Source organism: Eptatretus burgeri, chromosome 11 (genome assembly GCF_056783735.1).
Source record: "Eptatretus burgeri isolate ZD-2024b chromosome 11, Ebu_testis_v1, whole genome shotgun sequence".
Classification (NCBI taxonomy): domain Eukaryota; kingdom Metazoa; phylum Chordata; class Myxini; order Myxiniformes; family Myxinidae; genus Eptatretus; species Eptatretus burgeri.
Window position 1 is genome coordinate 14,751,635 of NC_140971.1, and position 24,843 is coordinate 14,776,477.

Below are 24,843 nucleotides of genomic sequence, written 5' to 3' on the forward strand. Positions count from 1 at the left end.
GCCTTTTATGGGGAGTTGTTTCCGGTGCGGGCGAAGAGGACACATGCAACGATATTGCCGGTACCCGGCGATAGAGGGACCCTCCAATAGACTTTTAGACTCTGAGAGGGTGAATCCTCCTGCTGAACCACCAGGTCTATCCGAGATGCCCTTTCATAGGTCGGGTCCGGAGATCACTGTCGGGGGTCGGGGAGACTAGATTGGGCTGAGCATATACGGCCATGCTCGGCTGCTGAGATTGTGGCGAAGTGCCCTCCTTTGGTGAAAAAAGTGAATTGTGGGAAAATTGGCATGGGTTTGTAAGTGCTGCTGGGTTTTAGAGTGACAATAGGGACAATGGGTAATTGATAACAAAGCGGGCACGAGTGGCTGTCCAATGGCTGGTGCGTGGATCGGGTGAGGAGAAGTGCTGTGTGAGTTGCTTCAAGTTAAGAAGTGAAATGTATGGTGCACACATTGATTTTTTTATTGGACATGGTGTGGTAACAGGGAAGGTCATGGTCGGTGAAGTGTTAGAAATGCAGGTGTCACATGTAAGGCCGATGGGGTGGGGGAGTCATGTGGGTTTTGTGGGTGGGGATGATGTGCATGTCCACAGGGATTGCTGAAGCTCACGGTGAGCGGGAATTGCGATCCCCTTCAAGGAGATTCACCCCTGGTGGCTCATGGTGACAGTGTCTGGAGGCAACTGGGAGAGGGTCTGGTTGGGCGACCAAGGCGGGTAGGACCTTGGCGACCCAGGAAGGCCAGAGGAGCCAGTGAGACCCCTTCCAGTGTGTTGTACGGGATGAGAGCTGATGGCAACCAGGGGGGAGGGAATCAAAGGGAGCGGGGCGGAGAAACGTCTGGGTTGGACTAAAGCTTACCTGTGGGCATGGTTGCACCTGAGATGCCCCCATCATCTTGTGGTAACCCACCCCACGGCCACGACGGGATTCAGCCTGCATGATTAAAATGAGGACCATGACCTAGAAATGTGATGATGACCATGGTGTGAGTGTTGTGAAGATGTATGAGTCCCACTCGATCCCGCACAACTTGACATGTGCAGCAAGGGCATGATGTCCGCATAATTTTGGGGCAAGCAAATTTGAAAATTGGCTCCCCAGGTAACGCTGGGTCTATTAACATCCACTGGGGGAGGCGGTCAAGTGTAAATATCCTGTGAATACTGTCGTTAAGGCTTAGAGTAGGAATGTAAAGTATAAGTGTTGTGTTTTTGTGGAACCTTTTGTTTCCCCTCCCCAGATCACTGGAAGAGTGCTGGGCAAGAGCGATGATCCAGAGGATGGAGTGCAACTTCGCTCAGTGCTCTCATGTGATAAAATAAAAAAATAAAATAAAAATAAAAAAAACGAATGATTGTTTAGGCGAGGATAAGGCCATAAGGGGGTAGTACATTAAGCAGGATAGGTAAGTTAGCTGCGACTCGCTGCCCATTGCCCCTCCGACTTTATTTCGTTAGGTTAATTAGGTGTGAGTCAGTAAGTGTTAAGGCTGGTACGGTAGCACCTGTGATATACCTTGCAGGAGCTGCGGTACCAGAGGAGGGGGCAGTGTTACGTTTGAGGGGGGGTATGCATTCAAAGGGTAATTAGGATGTTTAATTAGGTATGCAATGATGTTCGAGTGTACCAGGATCTCGATGTAATAAGTAGCAATTCAGTGGTGATAAGTTGTCTAGTAAATGTCCATTTCTTCAAGGGGGAAATGATAATTGTCACGTAATTAGATAGGGACACGGGATAGGGTAAGTGTGTCTGCGTAAACCCCTTTTAGTAGTCCCTGGAGGCTGGCCGTGACGTCACGGGACAGTGCTGTGGATGGCTCCGCCCCGTGATCACGATTGGCGGAAGGGGACGGCGCAGGGCCAATGAAACGGCTCGATTGGAAGTGACGAGGACGGGAGGATAAAAAGGTTCTGTTCGGGGTCGAAAAGGAAGAGAAAGAAGATCGGGACAAAAAGATCGTGTTTTTTTGGTGTGGAGGCTGTTGCGCGGAGAGCGTGCTTGTTGTTGTGCTGATTCGATCGTGTTCTTCATCGTGTCTTGGAGCCTTGCTGAGCCTCGTGCCTCACCTTGGTTGGCTCTGGGGTTCTGCTGACTCGGAGTACGGGGTCGAACGGCGGGCGGACCTGCCTCCCTCTCCTGCTCGCAATTTGGCGCCAGAACTGGTTCCCGGGCGGCTGTGAGCGGACTTGGGCCAGGACCAGGAGGTCGACAGCACCACGGTTTCTCCTGCCCCCCCCTGACGAGAGCAAGGCCAGCTCGTCCGACGCTGATCCAGGGACAGTTGCGTCCACACCACGGTCCAGCCTGACCACCAGAAATAGCTATGTTTTGTGTGTGTGTGTGTGTGTGTGTGTGTGTGTGTGTGTGTGTGTGTGTGTGTGTGTGTGTGTGTGTGTGTGTGTGTGTGTACTTGGTGCCTTAGAGGGTTTGAGATCTGTATATTCATTGGAATTGTCTGTGTTTTCCCCACGCCCGATCCCACACCATCCCGTCAAATCGCCCCGGATCCCTCTTCTTGCCGAGTCTTGTTATTTCTGGTTAATAATAAAAACAAATAAACATCATCAACTCAGTGAAAAGTGACTCGTGCCACCTTCCTCGTCCCGTTTGCGGTGGAGCGATTAGAACCGCCATGTTTGGGTTATAAATAAATAAACTGCCTCCATTGTTTCGGCTCATTCTACGTTGGCGGGACTGTTCAAGTCCCGTGGACGTTACAATATATATATATATATATATATATATATATATATATATATATATATATATATATATATATATATATATATATATATATATATATATATATATATATATATATATATATATATATATATATATATATATATATATTCCATGTGTGTTATTTCATCGTTTTGATGTCTTCACGATTATTCTACATTGTAGAAAATAGTAAAAATAAAGAAAAACCCTTGAATCAGTTGGTGTGTCCAAACTTTTGACTGGAACTGTATATGTATGTGCACACGTATATACATTATATATATATATATATATATATATATACATATACAAAAACATGATATACACGACCGGTCAAAAGTTTAAGAACGCCCCCGTTTTACTGAAATTTAAGCAGTTCAAGTCCAGTGAATAACCTGAAATGGTACAAAGCTAAGCGGTAAACTGCCAGAGGTTAAAAAAAAGTTTAGGTGACAAAAAAACTGAAAATTAATGGATATTTCAGAGTTGTTAAAAAAGGCCCTTTTCAGGGAACAAGTAATGGGTTCGCAACTGCAGCTGTTCTGCAGCAATGGAAGTAAATTAAGCCTTTAAGGTTGATGGAAACAATTCCTACAGGTATCCCAACTTTTGTTGATTAGTTACAAACCCTCTGTCTGTTTAAAAGCAGCATTGGAACAGACTGTGTTGTTACAACCTCTGAAGCATTATATGGACAATATTGCACTGCAGGAAGTAGTATATTGCTATCATAATGGCGAGAATAAGACAATTAACAAAGGAAGACAGACAAATCATTATAACTCTTACAAGTGTAGGTCTTTCCTTTCGAGAAATTGCAAAGAAGCCAAGGTGTCAATGAGTACAGTTTCCTACACCATCAAAAGGCACTTGGAAACTGGAGGAAACTCTGACAGGAAGAGGTCTGGCAGACCCAAAGCCACACCACAATCAGAAGACAAGTTTCTGAGAGTCAACAGCTTGCGTGGTAGGCGGCTCACAGGACAGAAACTTCAAGAACAGCTTAACACTGGTCGAAGTAAGGAAGTCTCAGTTTCAACTGTGAAGAGAAGACTTCGAGCTGCAAGTTTGACAGGTCAAGTGGCAGTAAGAAAGCCATTACTAAGAAAGCCAAAATAAGAAAAAGAGACCTGCCTGGGCGATGAAGCATCGCCAATGGACTACTGAAAACTGGAAGAAGGTCTTTCGGACCGATGAATCAAAATTTGAAATCTTCAGTTCATCACGCAGGGCTTTTGTATGCCGTCGAGTCGGCGAAAGAATGGTTCCTCAGTGTGTGACACCAACAGTCAAACATGGAGGAGGAAGCGTGATGATCTGGGGCTCTTTTACTGGATCCAGAGTCGGCGACTTGCACAGAGTGACCGTCAATTCCATTTTCTGGCTCGTACCTTTTTTATTAAAAGATTGTGACAAAAACTGGTTACACATCAAGAAAAATAATTGGGAAGATTTCTCCACATACCTGGAGAAATGCAGATTGCACTTGCACAGAGTAGGAATTATAAAGTGGGTGGGAGACCATCTCCATAGATCGCTTGAAGCCAGCTTTTCTTGATGCAGCACCAGAACTGACCCCCCCCCCCGACTGGTGGCTCAATGCCTATGACAATGATACCCTCACCACACCATATTCAACTTGCCTTGGGTGCCATGTACACTTCCCGGCACGATATTTATGAGTACAATTTGCTGTCGACCATTTATTATCTTGGCTGTGACTTTTATTGTGTGTTTTACATGGACAAACAACTCCTATTCTTTTGTTTGCTCCTTTAATTTGATTAACTAGTATGCTCTGGTACGTGCATGCCCGTACGTGCAAAAAAAAAGAAAAAAAAAGAATTGTGACGTCAATTGTCACATCACAGCACCGTGTCCTATCATTGGTTGGTAAATAAATGGCCATAACTTGGGAACCACTTGTCCGTTTAATATCAAACCTTGAAAAGGCACATCCACAGGGCCCCAGCAATATACCTGGCAAGTTTCAATTAGATTGGACCAGTGGTTGTCGAGAAACAGCGCTCGCAGACAGACAGACAGACAGACACACAGAGATTGCTGGAATTATAGATAGAAGATGAATTAGGAGGGGAAGTACTGTAGCAGCATCATTTTTGCCTATCTTGTGGTAATATGTAAATATGTTGGATCTCGGGTTTCCGGTACTGGTGGCAACTGAAAGTGAGGAGCGGGAGAAAAGGGGTTCACTGGATGGTGAATAAAGGATTGACCTGGATTTCGAAGGCCTCGGCCATCTTTTCCTTATATGTTGCATGCCATATGGTGGCTTAAGGAAACATCATGATTTTCAATTCCGTTGCACATTCTGAAAACAAAACTCACACATGCACACGGAGAAGTGATCGATCCCAGGAACCATAGGAATAGTAAATAATTCAGTTTGATAAAAAGATGTCTAAGAAACCAGGGCAAGAAGCATGCAAAACAATAAGTTACAGAAATGTAAAGAACAAGATGACTTCGCCTTTGGAAGATATATCACACCTATAAACAAACAAGATCTTGGTCGAATCTATCGTAAAGGGTAACAAACACCCAGACCACCTTGACACTAATCTATCCCTTGATAGCTATCCCTTTAGTGGACAAAATAGATATGATGTATCTTTCTCTGATTTACGAATTATAAAGTAGGTAAATTTGCAATTAAAAGTCAAATCTTTTTCTTCAGTTAAGCCGTGACGTCGCACTGGGAAGTTGACCGTCATATCCGTATTGTCTCCAGGTTACATCGCAGTACGATATAACTAAAACGGTGAATAATTTTCGATTTTCCACAAGTATGCCGAGTCGATGCGTCCTTGATGCTTGTATAGTAATACAAACCGAGATGGTTTCATGCTACACCGATGGCCGAAACACCCTAAATTTGCCAGAAATTGGACGAGGTTTATCCGAAATAGCGGAAAGTAGATCGGGCTGAGAAGATGTTTGCTTTTGTGCTCGGAACATTTTACAGATCATGTTATGAAACAACAGAGATGGTAGATCTTGTGGTTATCCGCCACAATTGAGAGAGGATGCCATTCCCACAATTAAGTGGAAGAAACAGGTCTCGTTGAAACTAACACCATCTCTACCCAGATATCAGCACATGTTCATGGACGATTTGAGTGGTGAATCAAACACCTGTTGCCAATTCCCGGATAGTTACAGGAGCATGTGAAAATAATTATCGATTATCAACACAAATTTCTTCAAAGCAAACTAGAAAAAGAGCAATCAGAGATTGCAGACCCTCGCCAGGTCTTGTTTTGTGTGGTGCGTTGTGTGGTGTTTGTGTACTGGTGTGTTGCACTATTAATAAGAGACATAATTCGAACTGCCTCCTTATAAATGCTGGCAATGATAACCGGTTCTGGCATTTCAGAGAAAAAGTTTTTGAAGGTTTAAAAAAAAAAAAGCAATATGACTGCCAAATCACATGACAGATGACATCAAAAAAAAATTTGTGCACCATTTTATCCCCAGATGACCCTCAAAATTTTTCACACTGATCGGATGTAGCATTTTACATATGCAATTATGACGTCATATAGAAGGCACCTATGACGTCATTAAAAAAAAATCACTGGGATTACACTACTCTGTGTGATACCTTACCTGTGGACGGCCTTACCAAGGGGGGGGGGGGGTCACATGCATTCGATGCGTACTTGCATGGAACTTCCCATATCAGGTGCAGCTGAGCAGAGCTGCCAAGTAGGCACCGGCAAATAAGAGCCAATTAATGGGGTACAACTTCCCAGAAAAACTAATGTACAGACTATGCGGGACCATTGGAGGTCATTGGGTACATTTATAATGAGGGGAATTTATTCATAAAGCAAGAGTGTGGGAAGGTCATGTGGCACAAAATATGAGGTTTTAATAAGCAATGTGTACAGCAGGGGAAAGTAAGGATTGATGAGGTACGGCAAAAGAAATGCAATAATTTACAAAAGAGAAGACACAGGGCAGAGCTAAACAGATATTAAACTTCTACAATCTTATCTTTAATCCAACATAACAGGCGCCATCAGACACAAACCCGAGGAGATTAGAGAGCAAGAAAAACGAGAGAAAGTTTGAGATGTTAACGACCTCTTGAATACCTGGCACGGTCGAGGGACCTACGCAACCCAGTCACTTAGGAGGGGGAGGAGGGAAGAACACTCAGGGTGTTTATGGTGCTTGAGTAAGGAGGTGCAAAATTAAGTGTAATGAGATGTAAACGTGGTGCAGAAGAGGGAAAGTGAAGAGGTGTGTATCGGTGGTTGCTCTTTTAGTTCTATGTGTCTATGGCAGATGAGACAGTAAATGGGAGAGACAGAACATGTGAGATGATAGCTTAACGTGGCGTGGGATGTGCAGTTGTCTTTATGTGTAATTACTATGTCTATTGTCGGTCTAACGTTCGGCCTACTCAGCGCTTCGCTCCACCTTTCCCCTTGCGCCGCTGTTCAGGTCTCGATCCTCCTCCTAGTCCAGCCCTCTACACTCATAAGCAGCCGTCTTGCACCCAGAAGATTCTCTGACCTCGTGTGAAGACTGACTGACTCAATGATCCTTTCGCAGCTATTTTTATAGAGCCTGGGTGAAGGAGGAGCCAAAAATCAGATCAAAACACTCTGTCGGTGTATCCAAGCTCTCCCATTGGCACGCAGACCCCTGCCCAAGAAGTAGCCCCACCCCGCCAGACACCAAAGCTGAAAATGGCCTCATTCATCCCCGAACCCGGCCATGTGACGGAGCTCCAAGATTAACATAGGCTGTGGGTTTTCGGAAGTACTCTCTGGCCACAAACATGTGCTGGGCTTCGAATAAGGGTCGCAATTTAGAACAGTGCCAGGGCCACTCAGATGACGTTGAAGAGACCCCAGCATATTCTTGCGCTACGAGCTACGTGCCAATCTGTTCCGACCCCAAGCATCCGTCAAGGTGGGTCATGTTCGTTGTTCCCTGACATCCTTAAAGGACTGTGGTGAGCATCCGGGGTACTAACTATGGTTGCGGCATTTCGTAGCTGTTGTAATGAGGTCGGGGAAGCACTGTGGCATTTGTGGTGAAGATGTTGAAGCAATTTGAATGGTTGTGGTGACGTTATTGAAGTGTTTGTGTGAGGAGCCGTTTGTGGTGAAGAGGTCGAGCGTAGGTTATTGTGGGGATTTTTAGGAAAGCGTTGTGGTCATAAGAAGGTTGTAGCATTATGGTTCGAGTACTGAGGAGTCTGAAATGGAACGTCAGTTGGGGAATGGTGCGCAGTTTGAATGGGGCCACCGCGGAATATGTTAATGAGGCTCTATATTGACATCACCATTCGGTCTGTGGCGTGCATGCTTGCTTGAAGGAGAGGTCGTTTGTGCAAAGTAAATTAAAATAGATCAATGAAATTAAAAACTTAACTAAAAGACCCTCGCAATGCATTTTGTCCCATTAATCCACCAGACATAAGGGAAGGGTTATCTGAAATGAATAATCATTAAATAACTGTCTGGGGACAGCTATATGTATGGTGCATTTGCCTTGAGGAGTGGCGGTTTCGCAGAACTGCAACTATATATATATATATATATATATATATATATATATATATATATATATATATATATATATATATATATATATATATATATCATTTTTGGCCCCATCACTCAATGGTGAAAAATCACTAAAATAATTATCGGATCCGGATCTTCACCGACATTTAATCAATTCATTTTTATCACACTGATTGACATCCTGCCGCTATTCTTAAAGATTTTTTTATCCTGTCCACCAAGTTTCATTCAAATCCATCCATAGCTTTTTGAGATATCCTGCTCACAGACAGACAGACAGACAGACGTGAAAACATAACATTCGGTAGCAGAGATAATGACAAAAAGCCCCTTTAACAGTGAACAATACTAAGGGGTGTAGAGGATGCTTGGACCTTCTTAACCTTGTCTTGGCAGATCTAATTTGGTGGTCACAATACACCTATTCTAAACATGCAAATTATGGTGTAACAAATCGGCTAATTAACCTTTAAGAGTATATTCCTTGTTGATTCTGATGTCATGTCAATTAATCATGATTTAACTTCAATAACAAGTGATAACCAAACATGCACAATGTATGTTAAACATAATGAATTGAACATAGCTGCAAGAATATGGAGCACGAATGTGATCATTCAATTGCTTCCCCCGAAATTGTAGGTAGAGCTCCAACAATCAACACTCCAAGTGGTCCAGAAGCCAAGATAGTGAGAAAATACAACTTTCACTGACGATGACCACCATGAAATGCAATATGGCAGCTATTATACAAATTGATGTCACAATTATATTCCTTGTCCTTAAAAATGTGAGGGTAGACACTAAAGAAGCTGCGGGGAAAGAGAGAAAGCATAGGATGGACAAGATGGATAGAGAAGAGAACTCTCAAGAAGGAAAACTGGAAATTTGGAAGGAGGGATTGAGGTGGGTTAACGAGGGGAGAAAATATCATGGTTTTGGATTGGGGATGATCTGAGATGGTGGTGAACCGCTAACAAGTAAAGATAGGAGAATAACGTTGAGTGATGGAATGATGATAGTTCATAGTGATAGAGATAGTGTGATAAGAGTGATAGAGCGACCACACTGATACAGGATTGCAGCCGTTTGAAGTGAGGTCTGCGATAGGTTTTGATCTTATCTGAATCCCCTTGAAAAAACCTCATTGGCATGTCAATTTTTATGGTTTCTTCAGAATTTGAACAATTTCTGGGTTTCCAAGTGCTTATCCACAAAATATAGAACACAGGAGGATGATCCACTGCTTGCAAAAATCGAGAATCCCTCCGCCCATACCATTGTTTTCTTGAAACCAGACCCAGTGGCATTGTGGTTTGATTTCCATTCTGAGATCGTAGGTTGACGGTACCAATCCAAATTCAAACCGTAACAAAAAAAGAAAAAAAAGAAATGTGATACAAATGATTTGGTTTTCTGCATGCGAAAGAACATCTCAGAGTAATACCAAAGATTTAAAATGGTACGTGCTGCTTCCTTGCTTCATGCTCAGCATTTAGAGGATAGAGCATGGACAAACCCTGTGGATTGGCATCCCTTGAGAGAGATTTCTTTGTCTCAAAGTCCCACACTGATTTCGGAGATGAAAGTCTCACCGCTATATGACACAGTCTGCATTCGGTGTGTTCCAGGAAGTCAATTCTCCCAAAGGTCAATAGCTGTGTTTGTCCGAGGTCAAACCCTGAGTCAATTGCTGCATCTGCATATCGTGAGTACGTTATTTGTGCAATACACAGCTCTCAAATGAGCCTTAAAACCCACAGAGAGAACAACAAATCCCACGGCTAACCAAGGAGAGGACCTTGAACACCATTTGCAGCAAAATTGGTAATCAGTGCTGGATGGCAGACGGGAATGAATGCCTGGGAAATGTTCCAAAGAGATGGTTCTGAAATCTTGAGTTTGAGGGTATCCATCCATTGCTGAGAAGTGAGAAAGCAGAAACTTAATGTTCAGCGTTGGTGGAACTGCAAGAGAAGCCAAAACTCGGATCAGAGATCAGATTATTGGAGAAGAGATAAACTTGGTCCATAGCATCAACTTATCCCATTACCTTCCTAATAATGGGGAGAAGACTGACTTGTAGTTGAGAGGATCAGGTCCCGGCAGTGGCACTCTCCATGAGTCATTTATCGATTAAAGAATTTTTTTTTTGATCCACGACCATTTATAAAAATTATACCTGATTTTTTTTATTTTTTTTTAATTTGAACACATCGACCCAACAATCACTTTCAAAATCCAAGATCACCCATAGATTCATTAACTATCTGCGTGATACAAGAGTTTCAGATTTAAAGTATTTATTGAAAGCCTTGATCGTGCCATTTTGTTTGACGATTCCTGATGATGATGATTATCCCGTTTCTTCAACTCCCAATATTTTAGTCACATCATTTATTGACACCATTCACAGCTGGAACGCACAATAAGCATCACCTTTGCCTTTGGTGTCATCACAACACAAAACAAGGGAAATAAAGGTTTAAAGGGAAAACAAGCTCAAAAAAATTCAATACGCTCGTTTTAATGCTTTAGCGAGCGGATTAAACCGCCATAAAAAACGATTATACGTGATCCTGATGGCCAGAAACAAACGTCACTTCAGTTTGCATTTAATGTCAGAGAGGGGCCGCTGCTCTGCAAATGACGGCAAGAGAACGGTTTCATAGAGGTCACGTGACATGGCAACAGGGGCCATCCATAGGCCTCATTGGCTGCCACTGAGAGCGCGTCATAGCGCAGCCGACTTTGCGTGCACACACAAATTTACGACGCGATGTTGACGGAAAAATTACAAATTGCAAAAATAATACATTATATATTTTTTTACTTCCATTACCAGTTTCGACTGAAATTTGATAAACTCTGTGTGAAATATTATTTCACCCACGACGGCGTCCCGTATTCTTTAACCCTTTCCTCGCCGAGCTGAAAATATAGTAATATACACCCCCCACCCCACTCGACCTCCGGACGCTCTCTTGCACCGTTCCTCCGTGCGAACATATTCAGGCACGTCGACGGGCGCAAGGTTGTTCAAAAGCTAATTACTTATACCAGATGGACCTCATTAATGTGGTGTTTAATTCACGTGCATAATATCATTGTGTTGAAGCAGCTGGTGCCGGTGTGTGTGTGTGTGTGTGTGTGTGTGTGTGTGTGTGTGTGTGTGTGTGTGTGTGTGTGTGTGTGTGTGTGTGTATATATATATATATATATATATATATATGTGTGTGTGTGTGTCTGTGTGTGTGTGTGTGTGTGTGTGTGTGTGTGTGTGTGTGTGTGTGTGTGTGTGTGTGTGTGTGTGTGTGTGTGTGTGTGTATATATATATATATATATATATATATATATATATATATATATATATATATATATATATATATATATGTGTGTGTGTGTGTGTGTGTGTGTGTGTGTGTGTGTGTGTGTGTGTGTGTGTGTGTGTGTGTGTGTGTGTGTGTGTGTGTGTGTGTGTGTGTGTGTGTGTGTGTGTGTGTGTGTGTGTTTTGGTGATCCTGGTAGCTTGCCCGGACCAGAGCAGCTCACAAAGCGAGGGTTAAGGTCGTTGGGTGCCAAGCATCCAGGAAAACAATGTCTTCATCCCATGAAAATGAAAATGCCATTCAATGTGTCGATCGGCCATTGCGTTGGGCGGACGTTGCGGAGAAAATTGCATTCGGCCCTGACAACGACGGCGTAACCGCGAGATGATTATTTAAAACGGCTACAACCACACGATGTTTATTTAAAATGGCCTTAACCGCGCGAAAAATCCCCTCCCCGTCACGACTCGTTCTTTTTCACATGGCCGATCGGGACGATTTAACAACGTGGTGAGCATGTCACCGAGGTCGGAGATCAATCATCTGCTCACCAAATATACTTTGATAGACCAGCGACAATAAATAAATAAATAAATAATGATAACGAAACCTCTCCAGATGAGGTCACCGGTTCAAATCTAGGTGCCTCTTCCATTGTGTCCGACAGGATGGATGGTGGCAGAGGTGGCCGTCTCGTCTGCCTTTGATTGCCGACCCTATTTATATTAACTGTCGTATTGATGCTTTCCAGGTGGGGTCCCTTGGGATGGACGTTAAGCCGGATGTCCCATCTGCTAGCATAATGTGGTGGACTGTCGACGTCAGATATCACACGAATTCTTTCGTGAATTGTTGACTAGTTGTCACCGGCAACTTGGACGAATTACAAAAAATGACCTTCAGTCGAACGTTAGGCCTGGCCAGTCAGTTCGTGAAAGATGGAGTGAAAAAGTTCCCCCAGCTTACCCCCACAAGAAGGTGGGAATAACAAGAGCCGTTGGATTGGAAGGGGTGGTGTTAGAGTAATAGTAGTAGTAGTAGTAGTAGTAGTAGTAGTAGTAGTAGTAGTAGTAGTAGTAGTAGTAGTAGTAGTAGTAGTAGTAGTAGTAGTAGGTCTTGCTACTGGGGTATGTGGAGTTCCCATGAGTCAAACCATAAAATTTACAATGTCAAAAAAGATTTTTTTTTTTTTAGTGCAATTTGACATGTTTAGATCTCGACGTGTTATTTTAAAAGCAACGAGTAAATGTGTGAATGAGTGATTTTTTTTGTTAACGATTTGATTAAACTTGCATTCCTGTGTTTTTAAGAAATGCCCGCAATAACTTAACCGCCATATGGTTGAAGAGATTAAAACATGCTGAGCCTTCTCCCTGATGCTTAATACTCGAATGAGCAGTATATTTTATCAACCGAATTACGGGATGAAATTAGATGTTTATAACCGGGTGTCCGCATTATGTTCAATGAAGCACAATCTAAATGCATATCTTATGTCTTTATATTGATGTGGGTATACATACATTCATATCTAATATTTATAAAACTATTTCTAACCACTGATGGACTGACTGACTGACTGACTCACTGACTGATATTAAAGATCGGTACCTTCCCGGTGATGGAGAAAGCTGAAATTTTGTGTGCCGACGGACATCGAAGCCATTGCACTGGGGAAAAAAATCACAGAATCATCAGACAACATCCATAAATGACAATATAAATGAATGAAAAAAAATGCAGGTGAGCGACTCGAGACGATGGGAAAACATGGTAATTTTGTGTGCCGATGGAGATTGAAGCCAATACACCAGGACAAATCAAAAAACTGTCGGAAAGCATCCGTAAATGAAAATATAAATAAATGAAAAAAAAACAAGGAAAGAAAACAAATAAATGAAAAATCAAAATGCAGGTGAGTGACCTGGGAAAAAGGGGAAGCAAGGTTCGTGTGCTTGCTTACACAATGTGTAAGCGTACCCTGCGAGTAATATATAAAGCTTTCTCACCACTGGCTGACTCACTCACTCACTGACACACTGACTGATAATAAAGATCAATACCTTCTGGGTGATGTATAAAGCTGAAATTTTGTGTCCCAATGGATGTCGAGGCTGGTACACTGGAAAAAAAAAAGAAATCAAAGAATCACCGGACAACATCCATAAATAAAAATTATAAATAAATGAAAAAAACAATGAAAAATGAAAAAAATGCAGGTGAGTTACCAAAGACAATGGGGATGCACGTTTTTTTTTTGTTTGTTTTTTTGTATACCTTGTGCAGGCTCGTGTGAGAGCTAACACACAACGCACATCATGGGGGACATGAGAGAAGAGGGGAGGGAGTGGGAGGGACAAAACAGTGGGGAACAGAGACATTAGATCTGTGGAAGGGAGAGGGATGGGACGGGGAACATGGTGAATAGAAGATGGACATTACAGGGACTTTCAGGAAGGAAAGCAGGGAATTTGAAGGAGGTGGGCTTGGGTGGATTATCGGGGGTAGAAAAGATCGAGGATTTGGATGATAAGAGGTGGTGGTGAACAGCTGTTTTGAAGGCCTGGAGGGAAGAATGGGAATGAATAGAGTGAGGGAGTTTATTCCAAAGGCGGGAAAAAAGAGGAATGAAAGAGTGAAAGTGAGCAGTGATTCGTGATTTTGGTAGTTTTACCAGAAGGGGGTTGTTGGCGGACCTTGAGCGCCCCACGGAAATGTGGTGGGGACAAATCGCAGAGAGAGCAGGGGTGGCAAGGCTGGACAGGAGACGGTAGAAGACAGAAAGACTACCGACCAACCTGCGGTGAATGAGTGAGAGGCCCAAAGACCCAGCCTCATTGCAGGATATGCCAATGATCCGAAATGCCTTGGTTTCTACAGCGTGAAGCCGATAAAGGTGGGAAGCAGGAGCACCAGCCCAGAGGGGAGAGCAGTACTCCATCAGGCTGCAGACAAAAGCTTTGCAAGTGGTCAGGAGCTCAGGTGGGATGAGGAAGGACTTTGCACGACGGAGGATTCCCAGTCGGCGACTGGCTTTGGAGGCGAGGTTTGAAATGTGGCTTTCCCAGGAAAGGTCATGGCAGATAGTGAGACCCAGAAGCTTGAAAGAAAGGACTTCTTCCAGAGGATTGTTGAGAAAGTGGATGGGGGATTTTCTAAACGGTCCTTTCAGAGAGACATAGTGAGAGTGTGAGATTTGTCCGGATTGGAAGACATGTTCCACGTGTTAGACGTTTGTGATTTTATCCAGATCTGCAGTGAGCGAAGAAGCTGCTGCTTGCCGGTCTGAGGGATGACCGATGGTGCGGCAGAGGGTTAGTCATCAGCAAACAGATATAGAGGATTTTCCAGAGAGTCGGAGAGATCATTGATGAAAACCAGAAAAAGAACAGGGCCCAGAACGCTACCTTGAGGAACTCCAGCCTGGACAGGAAGGGGGGATGAAAGAACTCCATTTTGGGCCACACGTTGACTGCGACAGGAGAGGAAGTCTGCGAGCCATGAGTGGAGGTGGCCTTGGATACCACAGGAAGAGAGTTTGGTGAGCAGGGCAGGGTGCCAGACTGTGTCAAAAGCACGCGATATGTCCAGGGATACGGCTCGGATTTCCTGTCTGGCATTGAGGACCTCCATCCATTGTTGGGAGAGCAGAAGCAGCATATCCAGGGTAGAGTGACCTGGTCTGAAACCAAATTGATGATCAGAAATCAAGCCATTGGAGAAGAGGAAGGATTTGATGTCTGAGGTGATGATGGATTCCATAACCTTGCTGATGATTGGGAGAAGGCTGATTGGTCTGTAGTTGCAGGGATCTGTTTTTGCACCTTTTTTATGCAGGGCAGTGATGTTTGCTGATTTCCAAGCAGATGGCAGTTGACCTTGAGCAAATGAGAGGGTGAATAGAACAGAGAGAGGGTGTGAAAGAGCAGAAGAGCAGGTTTTGAGGACACGTGGGCTGATGCCGTCTGGACCAGTTGCAGAATCTGAGTCGAGGTTTGACGGTTCGTAAGCTTTCACAACGTGAAAGCACACCCTGCGATTCCACCATATAAAGCTCTTTTTCACCACTGACTGACTCACTCACTGACTGATATTAACGATCGGTACCTTCTGGGTGACGTAGAAAGCTGAAATTCTGCGTGTTGATGGACATCGAAACTGGTACAGTTTCGATGTGGGACATCCATAAATGAAAATATTAAAAAATGCAAAAAAATGCAGGTGAGCGACCCAAGACAATGGGGAAGCACGATTCATATGCTTACAATGTGTAAGCATACCCTGCTAATATATATATATATATATATATATATATATATATATATATATATATTGTTGCGGGCTGAGGGCCGGGTAAGAAGACCACTGGGAGGGGGGGGAGCTTTCTCGGCTCCCACCAGACTCTCCGGAATTGTAGGCCGTCACACATGTGGGACATCCATAAATGAAAATATAATTGAATGAAAAAAATGCAGGTGAGCGACCCAAGACAATGGGGAAGCACGGTTCATATGCTTACACAATGCTTACAATGTGTAAGTGTTCCCCGCTAGTGTATATATATATATATATATATATGTATATATATATATATATATACATATCTATATATATATATATATATATATATATATATATATATATATATATATATATATATATATATATATATATATATATATATATATATATATATATATATATATATAATAGATAGTATAGAAAAACGGCTATCCTGAAGAGTCGCAGCTATATATATGACATATATTCCCACTAGACAACGGGTTTGGGCCTAACTACACATGCACTTGCCGAGATACCTCACCTAAGGGACCTGAATGGTGGTTTGCGAATTTGGTAACCACAACACTACCCCCTCCCCTTTTTACAGACTCGTCCCGAGTCGTCAAATTTTCGTGTGCCATCATGTGTAGTTTTCCCCTAGTACATTTTACCTACGGATCCCTGAGTGCGACATTCATGGTATTTGTGTCCCCAAAATAAATAACCTGAGGGCTGCGTAACTATCTAAACAAACTCACTCACACGGACGACTTAAATAAAATTGCCGGCGCTAGACAGACATGCCGGGGGCGCACTCATATTTACAGTACATCTTAACCTTAACTTACAAATTTTACACTAAACCATGGCCCAGGATCATTGAACTCTGCAAAAGAAAAGCAGTTAGCAGGGAGCCAGGCTGCCCGCATGCAGTCTCTGGCTCAAACAATGCAGGTGACAGGGAACGTGGCTGGCTGCTCACACGCAGTCCAAGGCCTTCCCTTTTGAACTGAACTCAGTGAACCACAACGGTGCTTGGGCTGCACAAACGCAGTCTCCGTGCCAGCTCAAGTGGCACACGCAATGAACACAACGAATGGATGGATGAATGGATGGATGAATGGATGGACGCAAACACGGTGCACGGGCCGCCACTGCAGGCCCGTGTTGTAGCTGCCAACAGGGCAGTTCTTGCAGCTTGCAAACTGTTGCTTTCTGATCCTGGCGCACATGGAAATGAACAGGGGGGGCAAAGCAAAAATTTGAACGGGGCTGGTGAACAGGGGCAGTGGGCATGGCATGGCAAAGGTAGCAGGCAAACACAGCCTGCAGAAGAAGGCCGCTGCAGGCAAACACAGCTGGCAGACGAACTGGCCGGCACAGGCCTTGAAGAAAAACAGCCAGCAGATGAACTGGCCGGCACAGGCCTTGCAGCACACAGCTGCCGATGGGGTCTGGCCGGCCTCCGCCTTGGAGCAAAACACGGCCAGCCGATGAAGTTGGCCAGCCTTTGCCGTTCAGTGGAGGTTGGTGGAGGGAGTGCGGTGGTGCTGGCCACTTGGAAGGCGGGCTCGGACCTACCTACCTGTCTCCCTCCCACCTATCGCCTTTGCCTGTCACTGTACATACCCACTCCCGTAATTTGTCAAACCCCAATTTAGCCCCAACTTATTTTTTGTTGTTTTATTTTTACTTCCCCACTATAAATCGTCCCCTAACCCCCTTTATCGTCCTTATTCGGCTAACCTATCCTGTCCACCTAGCCTACTCCCAACCCCTACGTTCCCTTCCCGGAGAGAATAAGGGAGAGCTAACGTCCTGTGCCGAGGCCCAACGAAGCTTCAGAATGGCCTCCCCAGAGTTCGGCGATCTAACCCAAAGTGGGTCCAGCGGCCCACAACGAGAAGCGAGGGGATGGATGGTGCGGAGGGTACATCTCCTAATCTACCCTAACCATTTAACTGTTAAACTACCCCGGGGCTTTCAACAAGCGCCTCTCGCTTAAACTATTGGTTCTAACAACCCAGATTCCCGTCGCCTGTGTTGGTGTCCTCACAATTTCGGGCCTCGCCCCCCAATTTTCTCTCCCGTGCCCTCACAGGTCTCCTGGCTGGGACACGTGGCTCCCTTTGGCAGGCACGACCCTCTGCCGAATCTCCCGCTATGGCACCCCGGGCACTACACTGCCTCCGAGCCTACCAGCTCCCTAACACCGGGAGTGCCCCCATGGCACCTCCCTGAAACGCACACACGTGACAGGCCGGCCTCCCGGGCCCCTTTCCGAGGTCACCCGTGCCCACAACACTGCCCACGCGGCTAATGGCGCCCGGGCCCCCGCACCAAGCAGGCGCACCCGTGCCCACTACGCTATCCCGGCCCCCATGGGCCCTTGGCCTACCGCGGCCGACTAGCCTGGTGCCCGGGGTACCCACTTTCAGCGATACTCACCTTTCGCAGCCACGCTCCCAAGCCCGTCAACAGGGCTCCTGCACCCCTCCAAATGGGTCTCGAGCCTACATTCCCACCAACAGCAAAACGACCTCCGTTTGTAGGGTGACTAACCCCTAACTCACTTTACTCTGACCCCGGGGTCCCTTGGGCGGGAGTCACTCCTCCCCCCAATCACTCATCGCACCATGCATTCCCCATTCGCTCCACTCACACAGACCCGCTGGCCTCACTCACTCAACAAGTACTCACCTCACAACTCTTCAACACACACACCGCTGAACTCTGCCATCCTCCTAACTACATCCCCTAACTAACTCGTGCTCCCACGTCGTCCCTTAAACTAGTAGCACGTTCCATTTAACCTACGTAGCTAAGCTACGTCCCCACTACACATTCACAAGTCTGTCACTGTCTCCAAATAAATCATTAATAAATTTCCCAACCTAAAGCTCGCTACAATCCCTCTAACTAATCCATTCCACGGACTCCATGAGGACTTACCCCTGCCCCATGGAGTCGGTCTAACTAAGCTAACCCTTCCCCCTAACTAGTTTCCATCCTGTGCCCAGATAAGGGGGTCTTCCACCCCTTGCCCAGGAATCCTGTGTACCCGAAAGTGAGGCTTGCTTTTTCCTTTTCCCATGCGCAGCACCAGCGCGGCAACTCGCGCACTTTGCACCTGCCCGTGACGCCATGCAGCTGCACGTGTACCTCGTCCCTCCCTGGACGGTACCATCCGGCAGGGATACCCCTCCTGCCGGATTCCAACCCCACGTGCAGCCATGGCGTCACCGTGCGCATAAAAAAAAAACACAAGCCCCACGTCTCGAGGGGTTCCCCACGCGAACACATGTGCTTTGCCCGTTGGAGCTTAACACACACGATCGCGTGGAGAACCCTTCCGGTCCAAATCCATAATCCTGCCTAAACTTTGTCCGTCCGCGGGATCGGCAAATCCACCGCTGGCGTTTCCGGACCGGGACTTCACTCTCGCAAGCGAGCACGTGGTGGTCTCGTGCGTTGCACAGCACGGACCGCGTGCTCACTGCTGGGTGAACCCGGCACGGTCCTCGAAACAACTACAGCCGCTACTCGGCTTTCGCTCCTCTGTCACCGTCTCCGTCTCCATTCCACACACGCATACCTGCGTGTCACGACGCACACAGTCCACTCCATCACATTCACACCGGGAGACGCGGCTGCGTGCTCCCGCATGCCAACCGACATCTCCCTCACATACCGCTCTCTCACACACACGGTCTCCCTTGCACACAGCGACCTTGCACACGGCCGTTCACTCACGCGTGCGGGGGCACTCACCCGCGGTGCCTCACTCGCACTCCGTGCCTCATCCACACACGCGGGGGCACTCACCCGCGGTACCTCACTCATACTCACGGCGACACTCACACACGCGGTCTCTTCCACACACGGTGCCTCACCCACACACGCGGGGGCACTAACCCGCGGTGCCTCACTCACACTCCGTGCCTCACTCACACACGGCGTGCTGGGAAGCACGTACTCCGGCACCATCGCCACCACACCACTCACACGTGGTGCTCCATTCATATTGGCCGTTTCATCCACACACACGGCCTCACTCACACACGGTGCCTCACCCACACACGGCGTGCTGGGAAGCACGTACTCCGGCACCATCGCCACCACACCACTCACACACGGGGTCGCTTCCACATACGGGGACGCACTCACACCTTGCACCACACACACAGGGACAACCACACTGGGGATTCGTGTCCCCACAAGGGTCTCCAGGGGCCTCTACACCCCAAGCTCTCCGTGCACCCGTCCACAGCACCCGTCCCCTCAACCTCGCAAAGCACGACCGAACTCACCTGGTCGTGACTCGCCTCAAGGGGGCATACTCCCTCCCCTCGTTCCTGGAGGAGGCCATCCAGGTGCTCGCACCGGGTCCCTGCACGCTCCGCGAGCTCACCCCCATTATCCTCCACTACCTCTGTGTGTGTGTGTGTGCGTCACTTACCCCGTCTTCCTCGTGTAGTCTTTCCTCTATTTTTTCTATCTCCCGTGTCTCTGCCAACTCTTCACCCTTTACCTCCCTTGTCTCCACTATTATTTCCTTTGTCACGGCCTTCATGCCCGCCTGCAGGCATCGGCCCATGTTCTGCGTCTCACCCCTGAACTTTTTCATTTCCTCCTTCATGTTTGTTTCCATTCCGTTTATTTGCTTGTTCATTTCGTTTTTCATTTCATTTGTATTTGTATCCATCTTTTCGTTCATGCCTTTCATTTCGTTTGTATTTGTATCCATCGTCGTTTTCACTTCATTCATTTGCTTGTTCATGTCTTTCATTTCATTTGTATTTGTATCCATCTTTTCTGTCATTGCCGCCAGCATGGCTGTAAGCTGGGCCATGTTGGATGCACTCAGCTGAGCCGTTTCGGCGAGGGTTGGGGAAGGGTTTTGGTGGAGAGGGGGGGGGGAGGTGTCATACACTGCGGCCGCTGCCGCTCCCATTTCGGGCTCTGGGTTCAGTTGGGCGAGTCCGTGTTCCTGCACAATCAACATTTCCTGCTCGGGGATTCCATCCTGGACCATGGATCCTACATTACTACACATATACATTTCTAATACCCCCGGCTCCCGCTCGCCTTGAGACGCCATCTTGCTTCTCGTGAAGGGTTAATTTAACTCGCTCGTAATTTGGAGGGAATCGGGGGTCGCTTCTCTCACCCCTGGACCGATTCCCGTGAATTTCGCTGGAGACAGGAGAGCCTGTTGTCCCGCTCTCCAATACCAGTGCCGCGAGGAGGGCGATGAATTTGTATCGCACGACCTGACACCAGTGTTGCGGTCTTCGCGCCCGCCGGCGTGCTGACGGCCACGTAACTCGAATCGCGGCACGTCGCCCACCGGACGGACAATCCAGTCGTGACCCTCTCGGACTAACGCCGGGAACCAGTCACGGGTGGACCTTTCGAGTCTCACCGCGATCGAGCCAATCAGCCCCGCGTGGGATAGGGTTGCTCGCCAAATTCGACCTACCTAAGTACCCACGCGGAGGGTAGACCAGGGCGATCGCACCTCGCCGCAGGTCGACGGACACGGGCCACTAGCGACCCGTTCCGTACTATCGGGATAACCGAGCGGTGTTATCGTCGACCTCGACGGTTTGATTAATTATCGGGCGTATTCAGCCCACTACCAACCCTTTACGTGAAGCAAGATGGGGATTCAATAGAGGAAAAGACGAAGCGAAAGCGGGAGACAGTTCAACAATAAAGCACATTTATTCGCGACGAACGGAAAGCACACAATACAATTCCACCAAAAGCACACAGAAAAAACACAATGCAATTTACACAAAAGCAAATATAAAAGTGAAAACACAATGCAGAGCTAATACCGACTACCGAGCACACGGCAACACTTATACAATTCTACTTCACAGGCAGGCGCCGACAACACATACCCAAAACCAAGGAAAAGAAATCCCCCAAGAATGAGGCAGGCCTGAGGCCGAGACCGGGTCGCGCCTACCCGTCTGGTGATGAGACGCGGAGCGCGATGGCGCCCGCACTCCGCGGGCCTCGCGGACAGTGCCTGGCAGGGGGTGGGAAAAAGGGGCCCCCTTGGTCGCACTATCTCAGCGCGGGGGGAAACAGGAGGGGGTTGCTGATGCTCGGGGTATAGAGGATCTTTATTATCCCTGGTGTGCGTCTCCACCTCGGCCAGGTCGCGCTGCCGGCCTCCCTCGGGCGTGCAGCTCCTGGCACCGACGCGAGCACCCCTCGTCTGCCTTCGCCGCTGCCGCCTCTCCGCCTCTGGACTCTCCACCCTGGACTCTTCTTTGGGCTCCCCTCGTTCGACTCTCTTCAGCTTCTCCAGCTACTGCAGGCTTCGGGCTCCAGACTTCCACACTCTTCTCTGACTCTTTCTCCCTCCGACTCTTTCTCCCTCCGACTCTTTCTCCCTCCGACTCTTTCTCCCTCCGACTCTTTCTCCCTCCGACTCTTTCTCCCTCCGACTCTTTCTCCCTCCGACTCTTTCTCCCTCCGACTCCTTCTCCCCCCGACTCCTTCTCATTCTCCTGACTGACGAACACCGTCCTTTTATCCCCCCCGTAGCTTCGCCTTTGACCCCCTCCCTTTGACCTTTCACCTCGCTCCCCATTGGCCCGAGAAAAAGTGGGCGTGAAGGCTTTTTGATCCACAAATTTGCATATATCGATCGTTCTGGAGGCGGGGCCAAATCGCCCCTCGCTCACCGATTGGACGGCAAAAAGTGGGCGTGTGTCGTTTTTTTCCGTTTTTGAAGCACAAAATCCGTGATTTTGTACACGCTGTTCGACGCGCGCTCTGCACAAATCCAACACCGGTACCCACAGCGGGGCAAGAACGATGGCGATGCTACGGTTGCGAGGTGTGACGTGAAGGTCGTGGCGGTTGTGGTGAAGCGGTGGTTGTGGTCAGTGGTTGATGTTGTGGTTGTGGTGGTAATCATGGCGGTTGGTCCAAAATAAAGATAGTAAAAGAAAAACGGCTATCCTGAAGAGTCGCAGCTCGCATAAATGACATATATTCCCACTAGACAACGGGTTTGGGCCTAACTACACATGCACTTACCGAGATACCTCACCTAAGGGACCTGAATGGTGGTTTGCGAATTTGGTAACCACAACAATATATATATATATATATATATATATATATATATATATATATATATATACATATATATATATATATATCTATATACATATCTATATATATATATATATATATATATATATATATATATATATATATATATATATATATATATATATATATATATATATATATATATACGCATATAAATATATTGTTACGGCTGTGGAAATTCGCATTACACCATAAAGGGCCCTCAGGTGAGATATCTCCATAGGTACATGTGTAGTTAGCCCAAACCCGTTGTATAGAGGGAATTTATGTGATCCATCCGGGCTGCGACGCTTTGAGTTAGCCATTTTTCTTTTCTGTCGTTATTTTGAACCAACCAAATCTCAACCGCCATCACACAACAACCACCTTAACCACCACACCAGCCATCGTCACCAACTCCAACCACGCGCCAACCCTCAGACAACAACCACAACGCCAACCCTCACCACAGAAGACCCTCCACCACCTTCGCCTTTACCTTCACAACTTCATTCCACATCATTGCTTCTACGGCCATTCCCAAACACCACCAGTCAACACCAAACGTCGTGTTCCCGGAGCCGTTCGGCCATGGAGGCCAAACACGTCAATCCGCGGATCAGGAATGCTTCACGCCCACTTCTCCTTCGTCCAATGGGCAAGCGCGAGGTGGCTTGGCCCCGCCTACAGGCGCGTGGAGGTGAATTCCGTCTATGCAAATTTTAGGATCAGGGGAGGTTCACGCCCATTTTTGCCAGACTAATGGCTGACCGGGGGGAGGGGCGGTGTGGCCCCGCCTCCAATCGCGTTCTGATCCGGGAATTTGCATATCGGCGCCTCCTGAGAGCTATAAAGATGCGAGCGGAAGGCGACTCGGGGAGTTGGTTGTGAGAGAAGGAGAGTGTGGAACTGGTGGAGCTAAGCGTGAGTTGGAGCGTTGAGCATTGGGGAGCGGAGTTGAGAGTTGAGCTGGAAGAAGGGGAGTGCGCGCGGTGGAGCTGCAGGCAGCGGTTCGGAACAAGGAAGCTCGGGTCCGAGGCAAGAAGGACGGCGGTCGGCGACGAGGTTGCGGTGTGGGGGATCGCTCATCTCGTCGCGGGACCCAAGCCAGCCAGCCACTCCCCTCTCCCAGGGCATCAACAATCTCCCCTTCCCCCACGCTGAGATAGTGCAAAGGTGGCCCCGTTCCTCCCCCACCCCAAACGTGGTGGCAACGAGCACGCCAGGGGCACGGAGTCGGGGCACAGCGGCGCGGACACTTTGCGGCTTGCCCGCCAACGCTTCACGAGGACGCAGGTAAGACCTACTCGTTTTCGCGGACCTGGCCGCTCCTCGAGGTCCCGCACACATTTGGCCTACGGGCCTGTCTGCCCCCTTGTCTGTGAGTGTGGCTTCCATCTTTTCCTTTTGTGTAAATGTGTGTTGGCGCCATCTGTGAAGTAAAACTGTGTAAGTGTTGCCGTGTGTACGTGTATAGTCGGTTTTAACTGTGTTTCTTACATTTGCTTTTTGTGCATTTTGTATGGCTGTGGAAACGTGCTTTCCGTGTGCCGGAGTCGGCCTGTGGCGTGGTACGATCGCCCGGTCGACCATTCACGCAGGTACTTAGGTAGATCGAATTTGGCGAGTAACCCTATCCTGCACGGGTGGGCAATTGGCACGATCGTGGTGAGGTTAAACCCTCACCCGTGACTAGCTCCCGGCGTTGTTCCGAGAGGGTCATGACTGAATTGTCCGTCCGGTGGGCGACGTGCGCGATTCGAGTTACGTGGCCGTTCGCACGCCGGCGGGCGCGAATTCACAACAAT

The 24,843-nt window shown here is 47.1% G+C and overlaps 1 protein-coding gene across 1 annotated transcript in view; it reads right to left on the reverse strand.

The window, feature by feature from the left end:
• The window catches only part of LOC147016546 (uncharacterized), a 162,359-nt gene that overhangs the window by 108,794 nt on the left and 28,722 nt on the right, over window positions 1-24,843 (reverse strand). The window contains exons 4-5 of the mRNA XM_085847852.1: window positions 13,696-13,754; window positions 13,244-13,302 (exon numbers count right to left, since the gene is read on the reverse strand). Of these exons, the coding sequence (XP_085703978.1) occupies window positions 13,244-13,302; window positions 13,696-13,754 (118 nt within the window). The remainder of the gene's footprint in view (window positions 1-13,243; window positions 13,303-13,695; window positions 13,755-24,843) is intronic.